The 21,218-nt window shown below is 36.3% G+C and overlaps 1 protein-coding gene across 1 annotated transcript in view; it reads right to left on the bottom strand.

The window, feature by feature from the left end:
- BRF1 (BRF1 general transcription factor IIIB subunit) overlaps positions 1-21,218 on the bottom strand; it is a 176,553-nt gene that overhangs the window by 141,380 nt on the left and 13,955 nt on the right. Inside the window, exons 2-3 of the mRNA XM_069082346.1 lie at positions 10,623-10,703; positions 8,487-8,660 (exon numbers count right to left, since the gene is read on the bottom strand). Coding sequence (XP_068938447.1) covers positions 8,487-8,660; positions 10,623-10,703 — 255 coding nt within the window. The remainder of the gene's footprint in view (positions 1-8,486; positions 8,661-10,622; positions 10,704-21,218) is intronic.

The following is a 21,218-nucleotide window of genomic DNA, read 5'->3' as shown; positions in this document are numbered from 1 at the left end:
TGTGTTTTTTTTCCTTTTACTCTTTTCTTTCACAATATGACTAATACAGAAATATGTTTTACAGGATTGCACATATATAACCTATATTAAATTGCTTACTGTCTTAGGAAGGGAGGAGAGAAGGGAAGAAATATTGAACTCAAAATTTTATTAAAAATTAATGTTCAAAATTGTCTTTACATGTAATTGAAAAAAACTGTTAGAAAAGAGAAGAAAATTATAGGCATATAATAAAAAATATAATCAATTATTTGCTTTCTAATCTTTTAAAAACCAAATTTTGGAAAGCAAGTATAGACTATATCTGCGTTTGAAATAATGTAACAATCTGGCAGAAAGTATACATGTATCACATATTCTGTCTTGCCCATTTGTTGATGATCCATATACTCTTAAATAGGCTGAAAGGACTGATAAAGGCAGTGAGTCTATCTCCCCAAATACTGTACTTACTCCCTTTTAAGTACTTACAGTACTTGAAAATACTGAAATTTTTAAAATTTCACATAAAAAATATTAACTGACATGTTTTATCATTACAAGTATTACTCCAATTTTGTGAGAGGTCTCTTGCTACAAAGTAAAACAGCTAAGCACTAAGCAAAACTATCAACACAGTGACCATATTGAAAGGCATATAAAACATTCCCCATCTGCCTCATCCCCCTAATTCGCTATTTTAAATTTTAAATAGAAATCTGATACTCCAATCTCTCCCTTCCACCCCATCCTCACTCCATTTTAAAGAGAAAAGAAAGAATTAATTCCCTATTAAAAAAGATAGGAAGTCAAGAAAAAAAGTCTTATTCTGGAATATGGTTCTCTGAAATCATGGGTGGTCATTGTACTGATCTTATGGAAAATTGCTTACCTACCATGTCATTGTTACCATATAAATTGTTCTCCTAGTTCTGTTCCCCATCAGTTTCTTAAAGTCTTCAAAATTGTTTTTATAGGCGTGATGTTATATTATAAATTGTTATATTTTATTTATATAATTTGTTATAAATTATAAGTTTTTATATTATAAATTGTAATTCCTTCTGTTTCCTTCATTCTTCATCAGTTCATATAAGTCTTTCCATGTCTCTTTGAAATTATATATTTCCTCATTTCTTAAAGAGTAGAATTCCATCATACTCATATCACAACTTATTAAACCATTCCTTAATCAATGGGCATCCCTTTAGTTTTTAGTTTTTTGACACCACTAAAAGGGCCTTTATAAATATTTTTGTAAATATAGGACATTTTCATATTTCTCTTCTCTCTTGTCAGTAGAAGCCTTGAAGCTGTAAAGCTGGGTAAAACAGCATACATTCTCTTTGGTAACGTTTTTTATGAATAATTCAAAATTGCTTTCCAGCATCACTGTTCCTATTCTCAGGTCCACCTATATGCCTGTTTTCCCATAAACCCACTCACTAACATTTTCCATTTTCCTTTTTTGTTATCTTTGATTGTTTGACAAGTATTGAGGAAGCACCTCAGAATTGATTTAATTTGCATTTCTCCAGGAATGATTTGGGGCATTTTTTCACATAGTTATACATAATCTGGGTTTCTTCCCTTGAGAACTGCTTGTTCACATCCTTCTGTCTTTTATCAGTTGGGGAATGGCTCTTATTTCTATAAGTCTGCATAAGTTTCTGTGAAATTAGAACTTTATCAGAGAAAGTGGATTAAGTTTTCCCTGGTAAACTCTTTCCCTTTTAATTAGCTTTACTGGATGTATATGCAAAAATATTTTAAACTTAATATAATCAAAATTATCCATTTTATCTTCTGTTTTCCTTATTCTTGGTCATAAACTTTTCTTCTATCTATAAATCTGACATGAATTATTTTCTATATTTCTCTCATTTGTTTACAATATGACTTTTTATATCTAGACCTTGAATCCATTTGGTGCTCTCTTAGTATAATGTGTGAGGTCTAAAAGTATTGGTCTAAACCAAATTTATTCTATACTGCTGACCAGTTTTCCCAACAATTTTTCTCAAAAATTAAGTCCTTATCACAGTTGCTGGTGTTTAACCAATACTATGATATGACAGGTATTATTTCTGCACATAATCTATTCCACTAATCAAGTCTCTTTATTTTTAACCAATTATTATATATTATTTTGAGAATTCATCGTAATAAAGTTTGACAAACAGCACTACTAGGCCCCCTCTGTTTCTACATCTTTTCATTATTTCCCCTGAGAAAGACTTTTTTTAAACCTCTATATAAGTTATTTTTTTCTAATTCTGATGGTTTGCAATGATACCAAATAAGTTAATTTAGGCAGTATTACCATTTTTATTATCCTAACAATGAGCAAATAATGTTTTAAAAATTATTTAGGTCAGTCTTCAGTTCTATAAATAGTAGTTTATTTTTGTATTACATATATATATATATATACACACATATACATATACATATATATATGAAGTTCCTCTATAAATCTTGATAGGTAAACTCCAAAGTATTTTATATTTTTTGTAGTTGTTTTACATGGAAATTGTCTTTTTTATCTCTTCCTGCTCAATTTTATTGGCATCACAGAAAAATTCCAATGATTTCTGTAGATTTATAATATGAATGTTTGCTGGAATTGTATTTTACTTGTTTGTGTGGAGTTCTTTAAGGACATGATGTTATCTGCAAAAAGTGATGATCTTGCTGCTTCTTTCCTATGCTTACTTTTGTATGCTTACTATGTCTCATTGTCACAGCAAACATATCTAGTACTTTATCCAAAAATGAGAATCTATGTTTTGTCCATGATTGTAATGGAAAAAATTTTAGTTACATATAATGTCCACATTATATGTAATTAATTTAGATGTCTACCATTTATCATTTTAAGTAAAGATCTATTTATTACCATGGTTACCATGTTTTCTAGTATTTTTAAACATAAATACTGCATTTTCACAAAATATTTTCTGCGCTTCAATTAATATATGATTTTTGTTATTAATATGGTTGATGATGATACTAACAGTAATAGTTGTAATAATAATAATAATGTTTATAAATCGACCTTGAATTCTTGGTATAGAGTCAATCTGGACATAATGAATAATTATTATGATATGTTGTTTTGGACTTTTTGCTAAGATTTTATTTAAAATTTTTATATTATTGTCTCCTAGAGACATAGGTTAAGAGTTTTCTCTTTCCATTGTACCTCGCCCTGGTTTATATATCAAGATTGTATCTGGTTTATAAAAGGAATTTGGTAGGATTTTTTGGGCAATTTTTGCAGATTACATAATACTGGAATTAGCTGTTCTTTGTATGTCTGATAGAATTCATTTGGTGAATCCATCTGATCCTGGAGAATTTTCTTTGGAACTTTATTTATGGTTTATTTAATTTCTTCCTCTGAAAATGAGTTAAATTCTATATTATTCTGTTAATTTGGGTGTTTTATATTTTTGTAAACATTCATTTATTTCTCAGTTTTACTGGCAAATAGTTGGGAAAATATTTTCAAAAAAAATCCTTTTTTATTTCTAAATTCTTTTTTTTTTCAATTTTGATTTTATAACATGTAATATATAGCCATGGGAAAATAGACTAAAAGTTAGTTGGAAACTAAACCTAAAAAGAATGAGTGGGTCAAACAACAAATTATAGAAACAATCAATAACCAGATTCAAGAGAATGACAATAAAGAGACAACATATCAAAACTTATGGGACACAGCAAAAGCAGTTAAGGGAAATTTTATATCTCCAAATGCTTAGATGAATAAAAGAGTGAAAGAAGACATCAATGAACTGGGCATGTAACTAAAAAAGCTAGAAAAAGAACAAATTAAAAATTCCTAATTAAATACTAAATTAGAGTATTTAGAATTTAGAATTAAATTAGAGGGGCAGCTAGGTGGCACAGTGAGTAAAGCACTGGCCCCAGAGTCATGAGGACCTGAGTTCGGTTCTAGTTTCAGACACTTAACACCCACTCAAAAAAACTAGCTGTGTAACCTTGGGCAAGTTACTTAACCCCAATTGCCCTCCAAAAGGCAAAAAAACCAAAAACTAAAACTAAATTAGAAATTCTGAAAACCAAAGGAGAGATTAACAAAACAGAAATTAAGAAAATTATGAATTAATAAATAATACTAAGAGCTGGTTTTATGAGAAAACCATTAAAATAAATAAACCTTTGCTCAATTTAATTTAAAAAAGGAAAGAAAACCAAATTACCAGTATCAAAGATGAAAAGCGGTGAATTTACCACCAATGCAAAGGAAAATAAAACAATAATGAGGAACTATTTTGCCCAACTATATGATAATAAACTTGACAATCTTAGTGAAACAGATGAATATTTACAAAAATATAAAATGCTGGGGGTGGCTGGATGGCGCAGTGAATAGAGCACAGGCCCAGGAGTCAGGAGGACCTGAGTTCAAATCCGGCCTCAGACACTTAATACTTATTAGCCATGTGACCTTGGGCAAGTCACTTAACCCCCATTGCCCTGCCTTCCCCCCTCCACAAAGCAAATATATATATAAATTGCCCAGATTAATAGAAGGGTAAATAAAATACTTAACCCAATTTCAGAAAAAGAAATTGAACTTCCTAAGAAAAAATCTCCAGGGCCACATGGATTTACAAATGAATTCTATCAAACATTTAAAGAACAATTAATTCCACTACTATGTAAACTACTTGGGAAAACAGACAAAGAAGGAATCCTGCCAAATTCTTTTTAAGAAATAAATATGGTGCTGATACCTAAACCAGTAAAAGCCAAAACAGAGAAAGAAAATTATAGACCAATTTTCCTAAGGAATATAAATGCAAAAATTTTAAATAAAATATTATGAAAGAGATTACAACAACTTATCATGAAGATAATACATTATGACCAGGTAGGATTTATACCAGGAATGCAGGGAAAACTATCAGAATAACTGACCACATCAACAACAAAACAAACAGAAATATGATTATCTCAATAGATGCTGAAAAAGCTTTTGACAAAATATAAGATCCATTGCTATTAAAAACACTAGAGAACATAGGAATAAATGCAGTCTTCCTTTAAATGATAAGTAGCATCTATCTAAAACCTATAATCCTATGATTAGGTTCTAAAGTTCCTTCTAGATCTCTCAGGAGACCAGAGATATTATTTTGGAATAGGTCCAAAGGTACAAAAATAGGTATATAATAAATTCCTTTTGAAGCTCAAAATACTATAATAGTCTCACCTTCTGGTTGTTTTGTTTAATTTTATTTAATTTTCTCTTAAACTCCTTGCCAGTTGGTCAAGAACTTTCTTTCCTCCACTGCCTCTCATGGGGAAGGCCTGAGAGATCAATTTGGTCACAGAACTTCTGATCTTTAAAAATACCCTACACAGAAGTCATTTTTATTTATATTATCTTAGCAACAATGGTTGACTTAAAGTTTTGATTCAATATGTTTATCCCATCTCTTAGATGTTTATCTCTTTTCTAAGAAAGACAACTTGTTTGTTGGAAGATGTAATTCATAATATACCTAGCTTCTTGCTCATTTCTACCTAATACTCAATTACTTACAACCCTTACAAGAGAAAATATTTCAGTATTTAAATTAAATATTTCAGTATATAAATTACAGTAATCAATCACAAAGTAACTGAAATACCTCAATGGAAAATCTAGCCATGCAAAAAGCGAACAAAATGGTGCCTGTAGATAGTACTGCTTAAAGTCAAATCCGCTAATCTTACCATTGCACCAGATCAGGCCATACTCCTTGAAAATTTTCTTTCCAACCTGTATTTCATCCTAGTAAGGAAGGTTTTTAGCCAAACTGTATTTGTTATTCCTTATTCATAAGGTTGTGACAAGAGAATCTCTACAAGTAGGTGATGTTGAACAAAGTTGCTAAACAAACATCTCAGTCAGCTCCCTCTTCCTGACAATCACATCCCAAAATAAAAAGAAAAGCTATATAATAATTCCCTTTAAGTATAATGATTTGCCTTCAAAGATCTAGAGTTGGAAGATGTACAAATATTGCCAAAAAATAGAATTCATCCTTCTCTGAAATAGATTTTTAAGGAATTTGCTTCATTTCTGTTCAATAGCCATCTCAGATTCTATTTCAATATGGCTTTCAAAATTATGCTGAAACAATCTAGAGTGTTATTTTTAGTAATTCTAAGTTTTTATATAAAAAAGCAGTGCAGAAGGTAGTATAACAGGATGTATAAAAACCCAGTTACACAACCTGGAAAACCTGGGTTTAAGTCCTGCCTCTAACACATGCTGGCTGTGTGACCCAGGCCAAGTTTCTTTCCTGGGTCTGAGTCTGAGCAATAATAGACTGTTGTCACTCTGCCTGTATCAGCGATATGAGAAGCTCTGATGGTTCAGAGCGACAATACTGCAGGTTCCCTATTGTTATAGGATTCCTGTTCTAGTTATCTGTCTGCAGAGTTTCGATTAGGATAAAAGCTGGAACTAAGATCCAACCCTTCTCCTGGGTTCTGAGCTATACCACGGCTGCATGCTTATGAACATTCTCCTCTCTTGGTACATAGCCCTGGAACTTCAACTGTTTACCTCTGGGCACAGGTCCTCTCTTCAATCCACCCTGGATCTCTATCACCTAGTACTGGGCTATGAATCCCAAAGCTGCTAAATGGCAATTGTTCTTGTTGTAGGGACCAGCTATGAGCCTGGGATTTCCTCTTGCCCTGGGAACTTTTTCCTTTGTAGGAACAACTTTTCCCTTTGTAGGAATGCTCTGAGATGCCATCCTCCTGACCAGACCCTCCCTCCATTATCCTGCTCACAAATCTCATTCTCTGTCTCCCTATGCTTACTTAGCTAGAAAAATGACTATTACATGTTTTTAATTTATCAGAATTTGGTCTGGTGTATTTTCTAGATTTGTCTGGAAGTATTTGGGGCAGGGGGGTGGGTGCGGGTATGGACGGTGGAGGCTCATTGTATTTCTTCCTGCAACTAAACCATCTTGACTCTGTTCCCCACTGGTACCACCATCTTGGCTATCCCCCACTGGTAACTTGGAAGAGCAAAGAGAGGTCATGTGAAATGAGCAAATTGAGTAACTGTGACACAGAGCATTTGGGGGAACATCAATATGTATATCCAAGTCTCCTACTATGAAGGCAAAGATGGGCAGAAAGACAACCAAACACTGAATGTGTTGAGAAAAAAAGAGGGGCATGATGGAGGTCAGCAAACAATAGCTACCAAAATTCTGGTTGAGTGGTAGATTGAGTGAACCTCAAAGGAGGAGAGATCACTGAATAATAGTGGTAGAGAGAACACATGGAAGTGGTAGTGCGAAGCAAGTGAAAAGTCCAGCCAGAGCTTGAGAGGAAGGCCAGGGACATCTGTGTCATCAGGAAGGACCTAGGCTTCAGTGAGAGCCAGAAGACAGAAGGAGTGGGAAAGGAAAAGATTTAACATGAAGTTTGTTGTCAATTAAATATGTATTCCAGCAAGCACAGAAGTGACTGGCAGTTTTTGAGTGGGACTCTGATGGGAGAGTAATGAGTGGAATAAAGATAAGGTAATGGGGAATGGGGAATGGAGAGATGATATTGGAAACTGACTATTCTGCAATGTGTTTCTTCTCTACTTGCCATAATCTTAAATAAGATGATAGTTAGAAGAAACCTAAGAGATTATCAAGGCTAGTTGTTAACATTTTTTGTGTCATGGACCACCCCCTTTTGCAGTCTGGAAAGACCTATGGACCCCTTTTCAAAATACATAAAAGATACATTAATTACAAAGAAAACCAATTCTACTCAATTGTACTTAGCACAGTCCTTGGCATATAGTATAAACAATAACTAACTGAAGTAAAGTTATCAAAATATTTTACAAAACAAGTTCAGAGGCTCAAGGTTGAGAATCTCCCTGAACCTTCTTATTTTACAAATAGGGAACAGAGACTTAGAAAATTTAAATGAATTGTCCAAAGTCACTCTGCTAGTGAATGTCAAGACCAAGATTTTAACCCAGATCCTCTGCTTCCAAATCCAATTCCAACTCTTTGCATTATACCAATAATCTATAAAACATCTGCCACTGGAAGAGTACCAGAGAAAACAATGTGCATACATTCTACGTTTTAGAAAGACAATATTGTTCTCCTTTTAGAACTTAGACAAGTAGACTTTCATCTTCAAAATTATAAAAATTTCACTGAAATACTATATCAAATTCAGAATCAGAGAATCTGAAAATTATAGAAATGGAAGGCATCTCAGAAGCTATCCTATCCAATCCATAAGTGAACAGGATTTTGATCTAAGATAATAATAAGCAGTCATCTAGTCTCTGCTAGAAGACTTCCATGCAAGGGGAAAATATGAGACCTGAGATTCAATTTTCATTTAAGGATAAACAAAAAGTAATTTTAATTGGTATATTCAGTGTTTGGGAAAAAGTTATTGAAAAAACAAAAGGAAAGACAAGTAACATTTTGCAATGGAAAGGATACGAGGAGTTCCTTCGGTGCGGCAAACCAAGTAAAGACATGCAGCAATGACATGTGCCATTTTTCTCCCACGTGTAAGATGCTTGCTCACTGCCATCTTGAAGAAGTTAAATGCTGTATCAAGGCAATGTTGATTTAATTGCAACTGATTTCCCAAGTGATGAATCTGACGCTTGCCTACAAAATAATTTTTAAAAAATTAGAAAACCTAATTTTGCATCTAATATCACAATTTTATTGAAAAAGCATAAGACTTTGTACCTATTTAATCTTCAAAAAACATGTGACCAACCCAACAATTAAGATTTAAGAATAAAATACATCTTTTGAACTTATTTAAAATTTTACAAATTTATGTCAAATCACATTTTAACATAATTAATGACTACAAGTGTTTTTTACAGTGTTCTGCACTCAGTTTCCTACTTCTGCAATGAAAGGAAGACAGTGTCTTTTTTTTTTCATCTTTTAAGGTATAATGACTTGGTCACTATAATTACATAACACTGAATTTTAGTTTTTGTTTTGTCTTACCATTTTCATAGGACCTGTTCTGTAGGCTGTTTTCCTGCTTCTCATTATTTCACTTTACATCATTAACTTGATCTATCATCTAGATTTTCATGATGTTACTTTCAATATTTAGGTCAAATATCTGCTTTGTATTTACACTGCTACATGAAAAGCATTTGTTAAAGCACTGTGCTGAATATTGAGGATACAAATAAAAGTACAATAAAGAGAGCCCTTGCACTTAAAGAGCTTATGTTTTGATAGGGAGAGACACAGGTGGTATAAAGTACAAGTACAAAGCTAATTTCTGTCAAACAACTCTGCAGCTTACCCAACAGTATTTGTCAAAAATGGGGTTCTCAAGTTATCAAACACCAGGTCACTGAATTCAATTGTTCCCAATTCCACCTTTTTCAGTCTGTTCTACTGATCTTTTTTATTTTTTTAGACCATAAATACCTTAAAATATATAAGGTCCGGAAATGTTATACTACAATCATTCCTACTTTATTTTATTAACTTCCTAAAGGCTCTAGATCTCATTATTCTTCCAAATTAATTTTATAATTTTGTCTAGTTCTATGAAGTATTCCTTTGGCAGTTTGATTGGAATAGCACTCAAATCTATTTGTTAATTTGAACAGTACAATTAGATGGATTCAGGACTGGTTGAATGACCAATGCAAAATGATGGGGTTCTGACTTCTGCCTAGTCTTTTGCCCAGCAATGGCAGATACCCCAGCAACCGGGGAAGAGGGGTTTGGGAGTGGGAAATGAGTCTTTCTCTTAACAGCTTACTAAGTAATGGCCCTGTGGTTTCACATATATAATGATGAGATCTTGTACAAACAGCTTTTATAATTCCTAGAATCCTTTTTCTTGCCAAAAGACCCATTCTTGGAATCATTTTTCTTGCTAAAAGACCCTAGTCCCTAACCCTGTGTAAAACCCACAATTGTACTCATGCCACCAATGCTCCCCCTCATCAGGAAATTGTGCAAGAACTTGTACAATCTGTACCATCAGCTCATGGCAAATTGCCCAGATTCACGCATAAATATGCCTCTTCTAGCTCTGTATGCTGCTGGAACTTAAAGGACTAAGTCTACCCTGTTGTGTGTATAATAAATCTTGCTCTCTGACAAAGCCATGAACTTGCTCTCTGAAATTCTTTCCCAAGCAACCCCACATCCAACCAACATACCATCCCTCATCACAAAAGAATAATCATTAATGATTTCATGTCAAGTTTGAAAGAGGTCTCTGTCTGCACTATGTACCTCACGGGGTTCTTTTGAAAAAAGAACTTTGTAAGCTATAATCAGTTATATTATCTAATATTTAAGCAAATGAAAATTTTAAAAGTTCAAATAATTTATGGCATACCTTTTCAGAAATACAACATATGTGCGACAATGGGCTACCCCTAGCTATCCATAATGAAAATTACTTTTAGAAGAAATAGTTCAGATACCAACCAACCTGCTGGGTTAATTGTCCACATTTTGCTATTATCAAAACCAATACTCTCCTCCACTGGCACATATAAATAATTAGGAGATCACTCCTCTAGATTATCTTTATATTAAGATAATCTAGCACCCAAATTCAAGAGGAAAAAGTACCATTCTGAAGAGTCTGAGCTCTGGATTCCTTTCCCAGGTTCACATGGAAGCCTCCTCCTACTGATGGAATTTTGCCTGCACCTATAAACATAGAAATTAGAAGAAATTATTAAGATATAAAATACTCTATGATTCCAGTGCTATGATTTCTCCATTACATATGGCCCAACATTCTCTTAAACCACAAACAAAAAGTTGTTGTTCAGTCATTTTAGTTATGTCAAATTGTGATCCCATTTGGAGTTTTCTTAGCAAAGATATTGGAGTGGTTTACTATTTCCTTCTCCAGCTCACTTTACAGATGAGGAAACTGAGGCAAACAGGATTAAGTGACTTGCCCTGGGTCATACAACTAGTAAGTGTCTGTAGCTAGATTTGAACTCAATCTCCCTGATTTCAGGCCTAACACTAAACCACTTAGTCGCCTATAAAGGTAAAATAAAAGGTAGTTTGTAAAGTCATCTATTAAATAATTCAGATTAATCCAGGTATTACTAAACCCAATCAACTGGAGGATGGGTTTCTCCATTCTCAAAAAAGAGCCCACTTGGGAAAAGATGCTAGGAAATGACTTTCAATATGGTCATTCAGAGTTGGAGGTAGAGGCTTAACTTGAACCTAGGCCTTCTAATTCCTAGCCCTATGTTCTTTCTATATCATGCCATCTGGCTGTCTCTCTCTCTCTCTCTCTCACATACACACACACACACACACACACACACACACACACACTGAGTCACAATGGGAATGGGAGAAGAAAAAGAAGTGTTTCTAAAAGATCTATTTTTAAAAATCATATACCTAACTCTAAAGTCCATCCCTTACCCTCCACTTCTCAAATATTTTGATAGCATTTGCAGTTATACACAAAATAAAATGCAAACTCTTCATCCTATAATTGAAGGTCTACAATAAAGTCCCCAGTCTCTTCAGTTTTCTCCCCTACCACTGTGTTCCTCAATAAAATTCCTCTAATAAAATCAAACTGGTCTACTACATAGTTCCTAGAATTATAAATGCATTTATATTTGAGTTGGAAGATGGAACCTTATATATCATCTATTTCAGGTGTCATAGGCATCTATGCCAGGTATTTAGACAAACCAACTGTAAAACTCAATGCTTGCAAATTAAATAAAAATGTAATACGGAAATATTTAACAAAATAAAATGTAACAAAACATAGATAATGTTAATTTGTGGTTTTCTAACTCAATATGTACACCACAGGGGTCTGTTTGACTTTGCCACCTAGGCCATAGCCCAAATTGAGGGAACTAATAAGCAAAGATGTTAAATTATTTACCTATGGTTCTTATTGTTACACCGTGTCACATAAATGGTAAGTAGAAGGTATAATATTTAAATGTATCATATTGTTCAATCATTGTCCATTGTATCTGTTTCTTCATGACCATTTTTGGGGTTTTCTTGGCAAAGATATTGGAGTGGTTTTCCATTTCCTTCTCTAGCTCATTTTATAAGACGAAGAAACTGAGGCAAACAGGGTTAAGTGGCTTGCTTATCCAGGGTCATATAGCTAATAAGTGTCTGAGGCCAGATTTGAATTCAGGAAGATTAGTCTTCTTGAATTCAGCCCCGGAACTCTATGCACTGTGCCACCTAACTGTCCCTAAAACACTATGTAGTAAAAGTTCACAGGTTCATTTATGTTGTTCAGTCATTTCAGTCATGTCTGACTCTTCATGAGTCACTGGAGTATTTTTGGCAAAGGTACTAGAGTGGTTTGCCATTTCATTCTACCCAGAGTATCTGACTACAAATCCAACTTTTCTACTCCACTACACAATATCACTTCCTCTACCTAAAATCCCTTCCCACTTTCCTTCTACCTACAAGGATGGGTATAAATAGGAAGAATATAACCATTGTCCCCTGAAAGAATTCCCATATAGAAAACTCTCAGAAATTTCAGAGAAAAAATACAAAAATTCCAGGTCAAAGAAGAAATAACTACAAGCAGCTAGAAAGAAAGAATAAAATTATTAAGGAACCTACATCAGGATGACACAAGACCTGGCAGCAACTACTCTAAAGGAGACAATAATCTTGCAATATGATATTCTAAAAGGCAAAAGATAAAGGTTAAAATCAATGATAACTAATCCAGCAAGATGAAGTTCAATGGATAGTCAAATGGAAAAAAAATATAGCCTAAATAGAATAGAGGGAGGACATTTAAACATCCCTGATAAAAAAAATCAGAGCTGAGTAGAAACTTTCACAGGATTATCACAGATTTAGAGCTGGAAGAGACCCTCAGAGATCATATAATGTACCTCCCTCTTTTCAGAGACAAAACAAGAGAGATTTGGTGATGTGCCCAAAGTCTAATAGATAGAAATAAAAGAGTGAGAATTTGAAGCTGGATCCATGGGTCCTTTAACTTCAAATCTAGAATATTTTCCACTAAAACACAAATAAAGGAGTCAAAAGAAACCTAGAAAGGTAAACACATTTGTGAAATTGAAAAAGACGAAACAATAAAGTGTTTATAGTCTAATGCAAGGAGACAATGTAAGTGTTGCATCAGAATCTGAATGTCTTCAAGGGTCATAGAAAGTGTTATATAAGATGAATACAGAGGTGATGCTAACACTAGGCAAATACCCCTTAGAGGGCAAAGATAGAGGGAAAGGACCCATAGAAAGAAAAATATTTTTAACAACACTTTTGTTGTAGTAAAAAACTAGAATCAAGAAATGCCCATTAATAGAACAGCTGAATAAATTATGATTATATGATTAAAATGGAATCCTACTGAGACATATGAAATGATAACAATGAAAAATTGAGAGAAACCTGGAAAGACTTGAATAAACTGATGCAGAAAAATGAGCAGAAGCAGGGAACTACACAATTACTTTGACATTATAAAAGAAGGGAAAAATAAGCTTTAAAAGTCTTACGAACACTGATCCAGGCAATGATTGATCATCATTCCAGAAAATTTGTGATGAAGCACGACTCCCAGCTCTTGGTGCAAAAATACACACATGACCAATATAATACAAATTTCTTAGAGAAAGGAAGAGAAGGAACAGGGGTGGGGGGGGGCGGAGAGGGAAGAAGGGGGAACTGGAGAAAGGCATCTAAGACACCAAGTAGAGCTGAAATTCAATTCAGGCACTGAAAAATTTAGCAGACCAGATTGCTAAACTACTGTCTATGATTATCTAAGAGAGCACAGGCAATGGATCTACCAGATGGGAAGAGCAAATATCCAGCAGTCAAAACAGATAGAATGAGATGATCAGTGTCATGAAAACCTAGAGAGAAGAAAGTATCAAGAAGAGGGTGATCAACAGTTTCAAAGGTTGCAAAGAGATAAGAAAGATGAGGATAAGAAAAGACCATTGGATTTGGCAATTAAGAGATCATTTGTAACTTTGGAGAGAGCAGTTTCAATTGAATAAGATCAGAAACCAGACTGCAGAGAGCTAGAAAAGAAGAAAGGATGTAGAAGCAAAGCCTCTCAAAGCATTTAACGACAAAAGAGACGAGAGACAGAAAATTATCATGAGCTGGGAAAAAACATATCAAGTATGTTTTTTTTTTTAAGATGGGGGAGACACAGATGTGTTTTTATCAGTAAAAGATGTAGCCAGTTGAGAGAGTTTAAAATTTACCGAGTAGCGAAGATGGGAAAATCTACAGAAAACAAGAGTTTGAAGACCTCCCCTGCTTTGAAAGTAAACTATGCCTCCTCATAGGCTGAATGTAATCACATGGAGCCTGTGATGGAGGGAATTTGCTGAAGGGTACAGCAGAGCCCACAGGAAGATTCCTTGCAGTGAAGATAAACTCTGCCCTCTGTAGCCACATGGAGCCTGTGGTGGGTGGAGTTAGCTGAAGGGAAGCAGAGCCCACAGGAAGCTGGGAGTCAGAGCCAGACAAAGGGTAGGAGGGAGAAGAAGTTGAGGCAAGGACATAGGTTTGTGAGCACATATTGATTTTGTATTGGTTTGTGAGAAGGCTGAAGGATGCTGTGGCTCTCAGTGTTATTACGGCTTCTTAATATCTTAGGTACTATTAAGGAATTGGCTTAGTGGTTTTGGGATTGGGTTTTCTGGTGTCTAAATAAATGTTTCAGTTCTGTCCTCTATTTGGAGAGTTTGGTATATTTTGCTATCAAATGTAATGCGATACTTACAGTCTCGATCTTTATCATGATAATGGGTACTATAAATATTGCATTGGCAATACACCATTATATGATTTAACCATTTAGTGACCAAAAAAATATCTGAGCCCCCCCCCAAAAAAAAATCATAGCTCTAAAATCAAGGGCTAATTTCAAATACAAAGAAAGTTACAAAGAACAAGGAAGCAGCAATGAAGGCCAGGCTTTCTTGGCCAACTTTTTCTAGGTGCGTTTAAAACAAGAACAAGAAAATAATAATTGGCGGCTAGGTGGCACAGTGAATAGAGCACCAGCAGAGGAGTCAGAAGGACCTAAGTTCAAATCTGGCCTCAGACACTTAACACTACTAGCCGTGTAACTTGGGCAAGTCACTTAACCCCAACTGCCTTGCCTTCCCCTTCGAAAAAGAAAAAGATAATTCTGCAGAACAGAATGGTAGCGATATCTACCAAGTAAATTTATATTAAGTGACCTCCAAGCTGTTGTCCAATTTTTCCCTTATCATTCAATTTTTAAGATGTTTATATCTTGTCTACCCAACTACAGTGTCAGTCCTTTGAAGTAAGAGAGCCCGCATTATACTTTTTCCTAGCCACCTGGCATCCTCTAGCATAGGGTTATCAATGTACAAAAAAGGCCTTCAATAAACATTGACTAAATGAATTAATTTGGTTGTAATGATGGTAACAATAATGAAATAACATATATATACATATGTAGACACAAACATAAACATATACACACATAAATACACACAGATATAGTATTTTAACTTTTATGGGTATTTGGGGGTTTTCATTTGTTAATTATAATTCATTATTATAATTCTGAGTTCCAAATTTTCTCCCTCCCTTCCACTCCTACTTCATCCATTGAAAAGGCAAGCAATCTGATATCAATTAGACATGTAAGTCATACCAAACATATGCCACATTAGCCATGTTGCCCCATTCAAAAGTCTGTTTTACTTCTGACCAGTGCCTTGCTTAATCTGTCCTCACCTTTATCACCTCCTCCCCTTTTTCGTGTCTACTTCCTCTATTTGCCTACTAGGCAAATGTAGCACCAATGTAATATTTACAGCACCCAAGATCATGATAAAGATCATGACTATAAGTATTGCATGACATTTGATAGCAAAATATACCAAACTCTCCAAATAGAGGATAGAACTGAAGATTTATTTAGACACCAGAAAACCCAATCACCAAACCAGCAAGCTGATTTCATCACATTACCAAAGATATTCAGAAGCCATAATAATGCTGAGAGTCACAGCATCCCTCAGCATTCCCACAAACCAATAAAAGATCAATATCTACTCACGAGCCTATCTGACCCCTTGCCTGAGGTCCTCCCCTCTCCCCCACCATATGGCTAGCTCTGACTACCAGCTTCCTGTGGGCTCTGCTTCCCTTCAGCAAACTCCTCCCACCACAGGCTCCATGTGATTACATTCAGCCTACTAGGGGGCAGAGATTACTTTCAAAGCAGGGGAGGTCTTCAAACTCCCCCCTAGGTCTATTAAAGGGCAAGGTTGATCTTCAAATTCCTATTCTCATTATATTTGGTCCCAGGATCTTTCATGTCCCTTACATAGCAAAAATACCTTAACAATAAATGAGAGTTTAGGGATAACTGGTGGAAAAACCTGTGTCAAAATAACTTTGCAACAATATAAGAGGGATAATAGAAAAACTTTGCACAGAAAACAATAGCTCAGGGTGGGATTTGGGTAGATGTACCCCATCCTTCCCCTCTCAAATGAATGGGGCTCAAAATCTTGGGGTAAGGGGTGAAGGTCTCTTCTCCAAAGCTACTTCAAGCTGAAATTGGACGTAGAGCTGTCCCTGCCCCAAGAGGTCCTATTCAAGAGGTCAGTTCTTTAACTGGCATCTGGATTTCAGTCAACATCAGGTCCAGAGGTGGCACATCACAGTCACAGACAGGGGGTGGCATCCGGCTTAAGCAATAAGGCATCTGCAGGTGGAGGGTACCGAGCCTGCAGGAAACAAATCTTGCAGACAAGTTTAATAGACAAAAAGCCAAAAAGAGACAAATATAAGGTCAGCCATGCTTTTGGAGTCCATAGACTCACTATCATAACCTCATTCACATGAGAATATATGACACTGTCCTCCTCGCTCTAATTCAAATGACTTAATGCACTGTCACAAGATCAGCACATTGACCACTTCCACCTATCCCATCATTTCTTTAATCTGAGTTTCCCTGAAGGTGCGACAAACTTGGACACAATGGTTCAGGAGTATCTGTAGGGGCAGTTCTCACTTCTCTATTCTGTCTAACATCAAGTCCATTTTCTTGATACATTTTGTATAGTTCATTAGCTGGAATACCATCAATTTTTCTAAAATCAATCCCTGCTCTCAATAGAGCAATAAACAGTTATTTTCTTGGCAATCTATTCTGAGTTTGAATCCAATGGCTATTTACTCTTCTCTCTTGAGAAAATTCATCTTTTTCCCATTCTCCTAAGTCACCTAGCTGTGAAATCTTATCCAGCACTTCTGAAAGAGTGTGTCCTATTTCACCAATTAGTAGAGTTAGAAGTAGGGGCTTATAAGCAGGAGGAGCTATCTTCACCATGATATTTCTATGAGCCTAAGGGGATTTCATGACACATATCTGCATCTCCAGCCATGATAGCAGTTTTCATTACTTCTTTCAACTTTCTCATAGCCTCTAAGTGACTACCAGGGTCTGACTCCACTAGGCCACATAGAATCAGCAGGATACATTCTACTGTATCCATCAGCAGCTAAAACTAATACATTGGTTGGATTGTCACCTCCTGCCAAATGAAAATCTCTAAAAGCTTGCTGGACAAAAGGATTCTGGCAAATACTTATAAATTTCAAGCATTCCACTCTATCTATCACTATCCCAGCAGCTCCTTCATCACTGATTCTTATCATCCAAGACACTAAGTATTTTCCCATCCTTTGGGTTAATCTGCTCAAAATACTAGTAATCTCCTGTTGAGTGAAATCCTCAAGTATTTCCTTCAACACTGCTAGCCCTCCCTGACCCTCCTGCCTTCTTCTCAGCATGGGGTGAGCTTCTGCTTCTGTAAAAGCTTCACCATGAAACAATGTATCATTCTGTATTGTATCACTTGCTCCCAATGCACTCTCTTGGGAGTTATTGTCATAGCAACTAGGCTCAGAGTCTATCAAAGCTATATGAACTTTCCTACTATTACTTTTTTGCTTCTTTTTCTGGGCCAAATTTACAACAGCCCTCTGCTTCCAGAAACTCCTGCAGTACTCACTCTCTCCTTCCACTTGAGATTCTCCAGGTTGCTCTTCTAAAAGAGGGCGTGAATGCTGGCACTTAGCCAACTCTTATAACAGCTCCTCTATGCTTTTACACACAATATAGTGAGCAAAACCCAGCCTCTTCTACTCACTGCCTCCAGCTCTCTCCCAGGTTTTATTGGTATTCTTTACAAACATGTTTCTAAATCTCTGGCTTCTCCCTGCTGTAGCCTCTTCCCAGTTTTCACAAAGCCCTGTACTTTTAGACCACTCCCTTGCTAGGGAGGCATAAGGCAAATCCTCCCATCCCGGGATAGCCATTTCTTCTTCTAAATCCTTTCTGTCCCAAACTTGAGGTCTGATATTTCTCACTCCCGTCCTCATCACCAAATGTAGTGCCAATGCAATATTTACAGTGCCCACGATCACGATAAAGACCGTGACTATAAGTATCACATGACGTTCGATAGCAAAATATACCAAACTCTCCAGATAAGAGGATAGAACTGAAGCATTTATTTAGTCACCAGAAAACCCAATCCCCAAATCAGTAAGCTGATTCCATCATAGTACCAAAGATATTGAGAAGCCATAATAATGCTGAGAGTCACAGCATCCTTCAGCCTTCCCACAAACCAATAAAAGATCAATATCTACTCCCAAGCCTGACTCCTTGCTTGAGGTCCTCCTCTCTCCCCCACCATATGGCTAGCTCTGACTACCAGCTTCCTATGGGCTCTCCTTCCCTTCAGCAAACTCCTCCCACCACAGGCTCCATGTGACTACATTCAACCTATCAGGCGGCAGATATATCTTCACAGCAGGGAAGCTTCCTGTAGGCTCTGCTCCATCCTTTAGCAAATTCCCTCCATCACAGGATCCATGTGATTACATTCAGCCTATTAAGGGGCAGAGTTTATATCCTGATATGATATGGAAAGTCCCTCAATTTATTTTATTTTATTTTATTTACAGTAACAAATGTTTTCATTTCACTTTAATTTGCACTCTTATGTCATATTTACTCCCATGCCATAAGCTTTTGTTTCTTCAGTTTCTTCTGGAATATCTTTTTCTTTTGAGCAACCTCCTCTTCTGGTTTAGAAACAATTTGCTCCTTTTCAGTATCATCTTAATATGGCAAGGAGAACTCATATATGGCTTGATCCGACCATGAGCCCTGTAAGTACGCTGTCGCATCTTGGGAGCCTTGTTAACCTGGATATGCTCAATGACAAGAGAATCCACATCCAAACCCTTCAGTTCTGCATTGCTCTCAGCATTTTTAAGCATATGCAGCAAGAATTCAGCACTCTTTTTGGGCCACCGACACTGTGTCCAACCCCAATGGTTAGCCTGGGCACACCTGCCAACTCCATCATTATATTGACGGAAAGGAACATACTGTTTCTTCAATGTGACATCTTTCAAATACTTGGTAGCTTTTTGGATATGCATGCCCTTGATAGCTTGGGCTGTTTCACGAGTGTTCTTGAAGTGGACCTGGAGATTTGAACCCCTTGACTTGCATGATTTTGTGGGGTTTTCTGGATCAAGAGAGTACCTCACCATTTTGAATGATTACCTAGGATGCCTCAAAGGAAGAGGAAGAGGAAAGGCTTTCAGGAGACTTGATGAAAACCCCCCAATTTATTTTTGTATCTCCAGGCTATCCTCTTGCCAAACATGAGGAGGGGCCCATCTTATGATCATTTAGCAGAGATGACCCATGCCTTAAGCAACCTGACTACCCATGCTGAAGCACTGTTTGTGGCCCTCCTAAAGGGTCAAGAGCAAGGTCTATCAATCAATAACACTCTGTATTTTACTTTGCCTCTTCTTAGTGTCTAAGTCTTAGTGTCCATCAAGTACTATAAGAGCAAGGCCCTGAGGAGAAGGAGGATCTCAGATCATGAGGAAGATCAGAGGTCACCATTCTTTGAAGGGATTTAGTCTCTTGGGTTACTGACTTGGAGCTCTGCCTCAGTGGTTTTTCCTTACAGATTGAACAATTTTGGACCCTGTACTATGTAGAGTCATGCTTGCCCTAATTAAGATAAAGTTTTTAGGAATTGTACATATCATCTTTCCAAACAGAAATGCAATTAGTTAAACTTTATTAAGTCTTCTGATTTCTTTCATGCTTACCTTTTTATACTTTTCTTGAGTCCTGTATTTGAAAGTCCAATTTGCTATTCCTCTCTGGTCTTTTCATCAGGAATGTCCAAGTCAGGAAAGTATATAAATCTTCTATCTCATTAAGTATCCATTTTTTCCACTGAAGAATTACACTCAGTTTTGCTGGGTATACTTGGTTGTAATCCCAGTTCTTTTGCCCTCTTGAATATCATATTCCAAGTCCTCCACTTCTTTAACGTGGAAGCTGCTAAATCTTGTGTGATCTTGACCATGGCTGAATGATATCTGAATGGTTTCTTTCTAGATGCTCTTTGACCTGTGAGCACTGGAATTTGGCTATTGTATTCCTAGAGTTTCCATTTTGGGAGCTCTTTCAAGAGGTGGTTGGTAGATTCTTTCAATTTCTATTTCACCCTCTGGTTCTAGGATATCAGGGTAGTTTCCTTTATAATTTCTTGCAATATGGTATCTAGGACCTTTTGTTGATAGTGGTTTTCAGGCAGTCCAATAATAAAGTGGCCAAAAAGCACTCTGTCCTATACCCAGTGCCAGCACAGGGGTGCCCTGTATCTCTTTATGACCAGTTGTCCAATCACCTTATCATCCCTGGGCTGAAAGTTCCCAAAGCTTCAGCTGCTGCTGATGCTATAGCTGCCTCCAGTGCCCACAGTTGGTGCTGCCATTAAATGGGCTCCAGGTCAGTCCCTATCCCAGTGTCACAGATTTCTTCTCCCAATCCCCTAAATTGTCTTGGGCTGGAAAAATATCTCACCCAACCTTTTGTTGGCTCTGCTGCTCCAGAATTGATTTGAGGCATTATTATTATTGCTTTTTTTTTGGAGGGCAATTGGGGTTAAATGACTTGCCCAAAGTCACATGGGTAGTGTTGTCAAGGGTCTGAGGCTGAATTTGAACTCAGGTCTTCCTGACTTCAGGGCTGGTGCTCTATTCACTGCACCACCTAGCCTCCTCTAGAGGCATTATTTTAAAGTTGCTTGGAGGGGCATGTCC

This window comes from Petaurus breviceps, unplaced genomic scaffold (assembly GCF_028583685.1).
Source record: "Petaurus breviceps papuanus isolate PSGF00001 unplaced genomic scaffold, PetGlider_PUasm1.0 164, whole genome shotgun sequence".
NCBI classification, from domain to species: domain Eukaryota; kingdom Metazoa; phylum Chordata; class Mammalia; order Diprotodontia; family Petauridae; genus Petaurus; species Petaurus breviceps.
The sequence above is the reverse complement of the archived record's forward strand: the minus strand, read 5'-3'. Positions and strand labels throughout refer to the sequence as shown.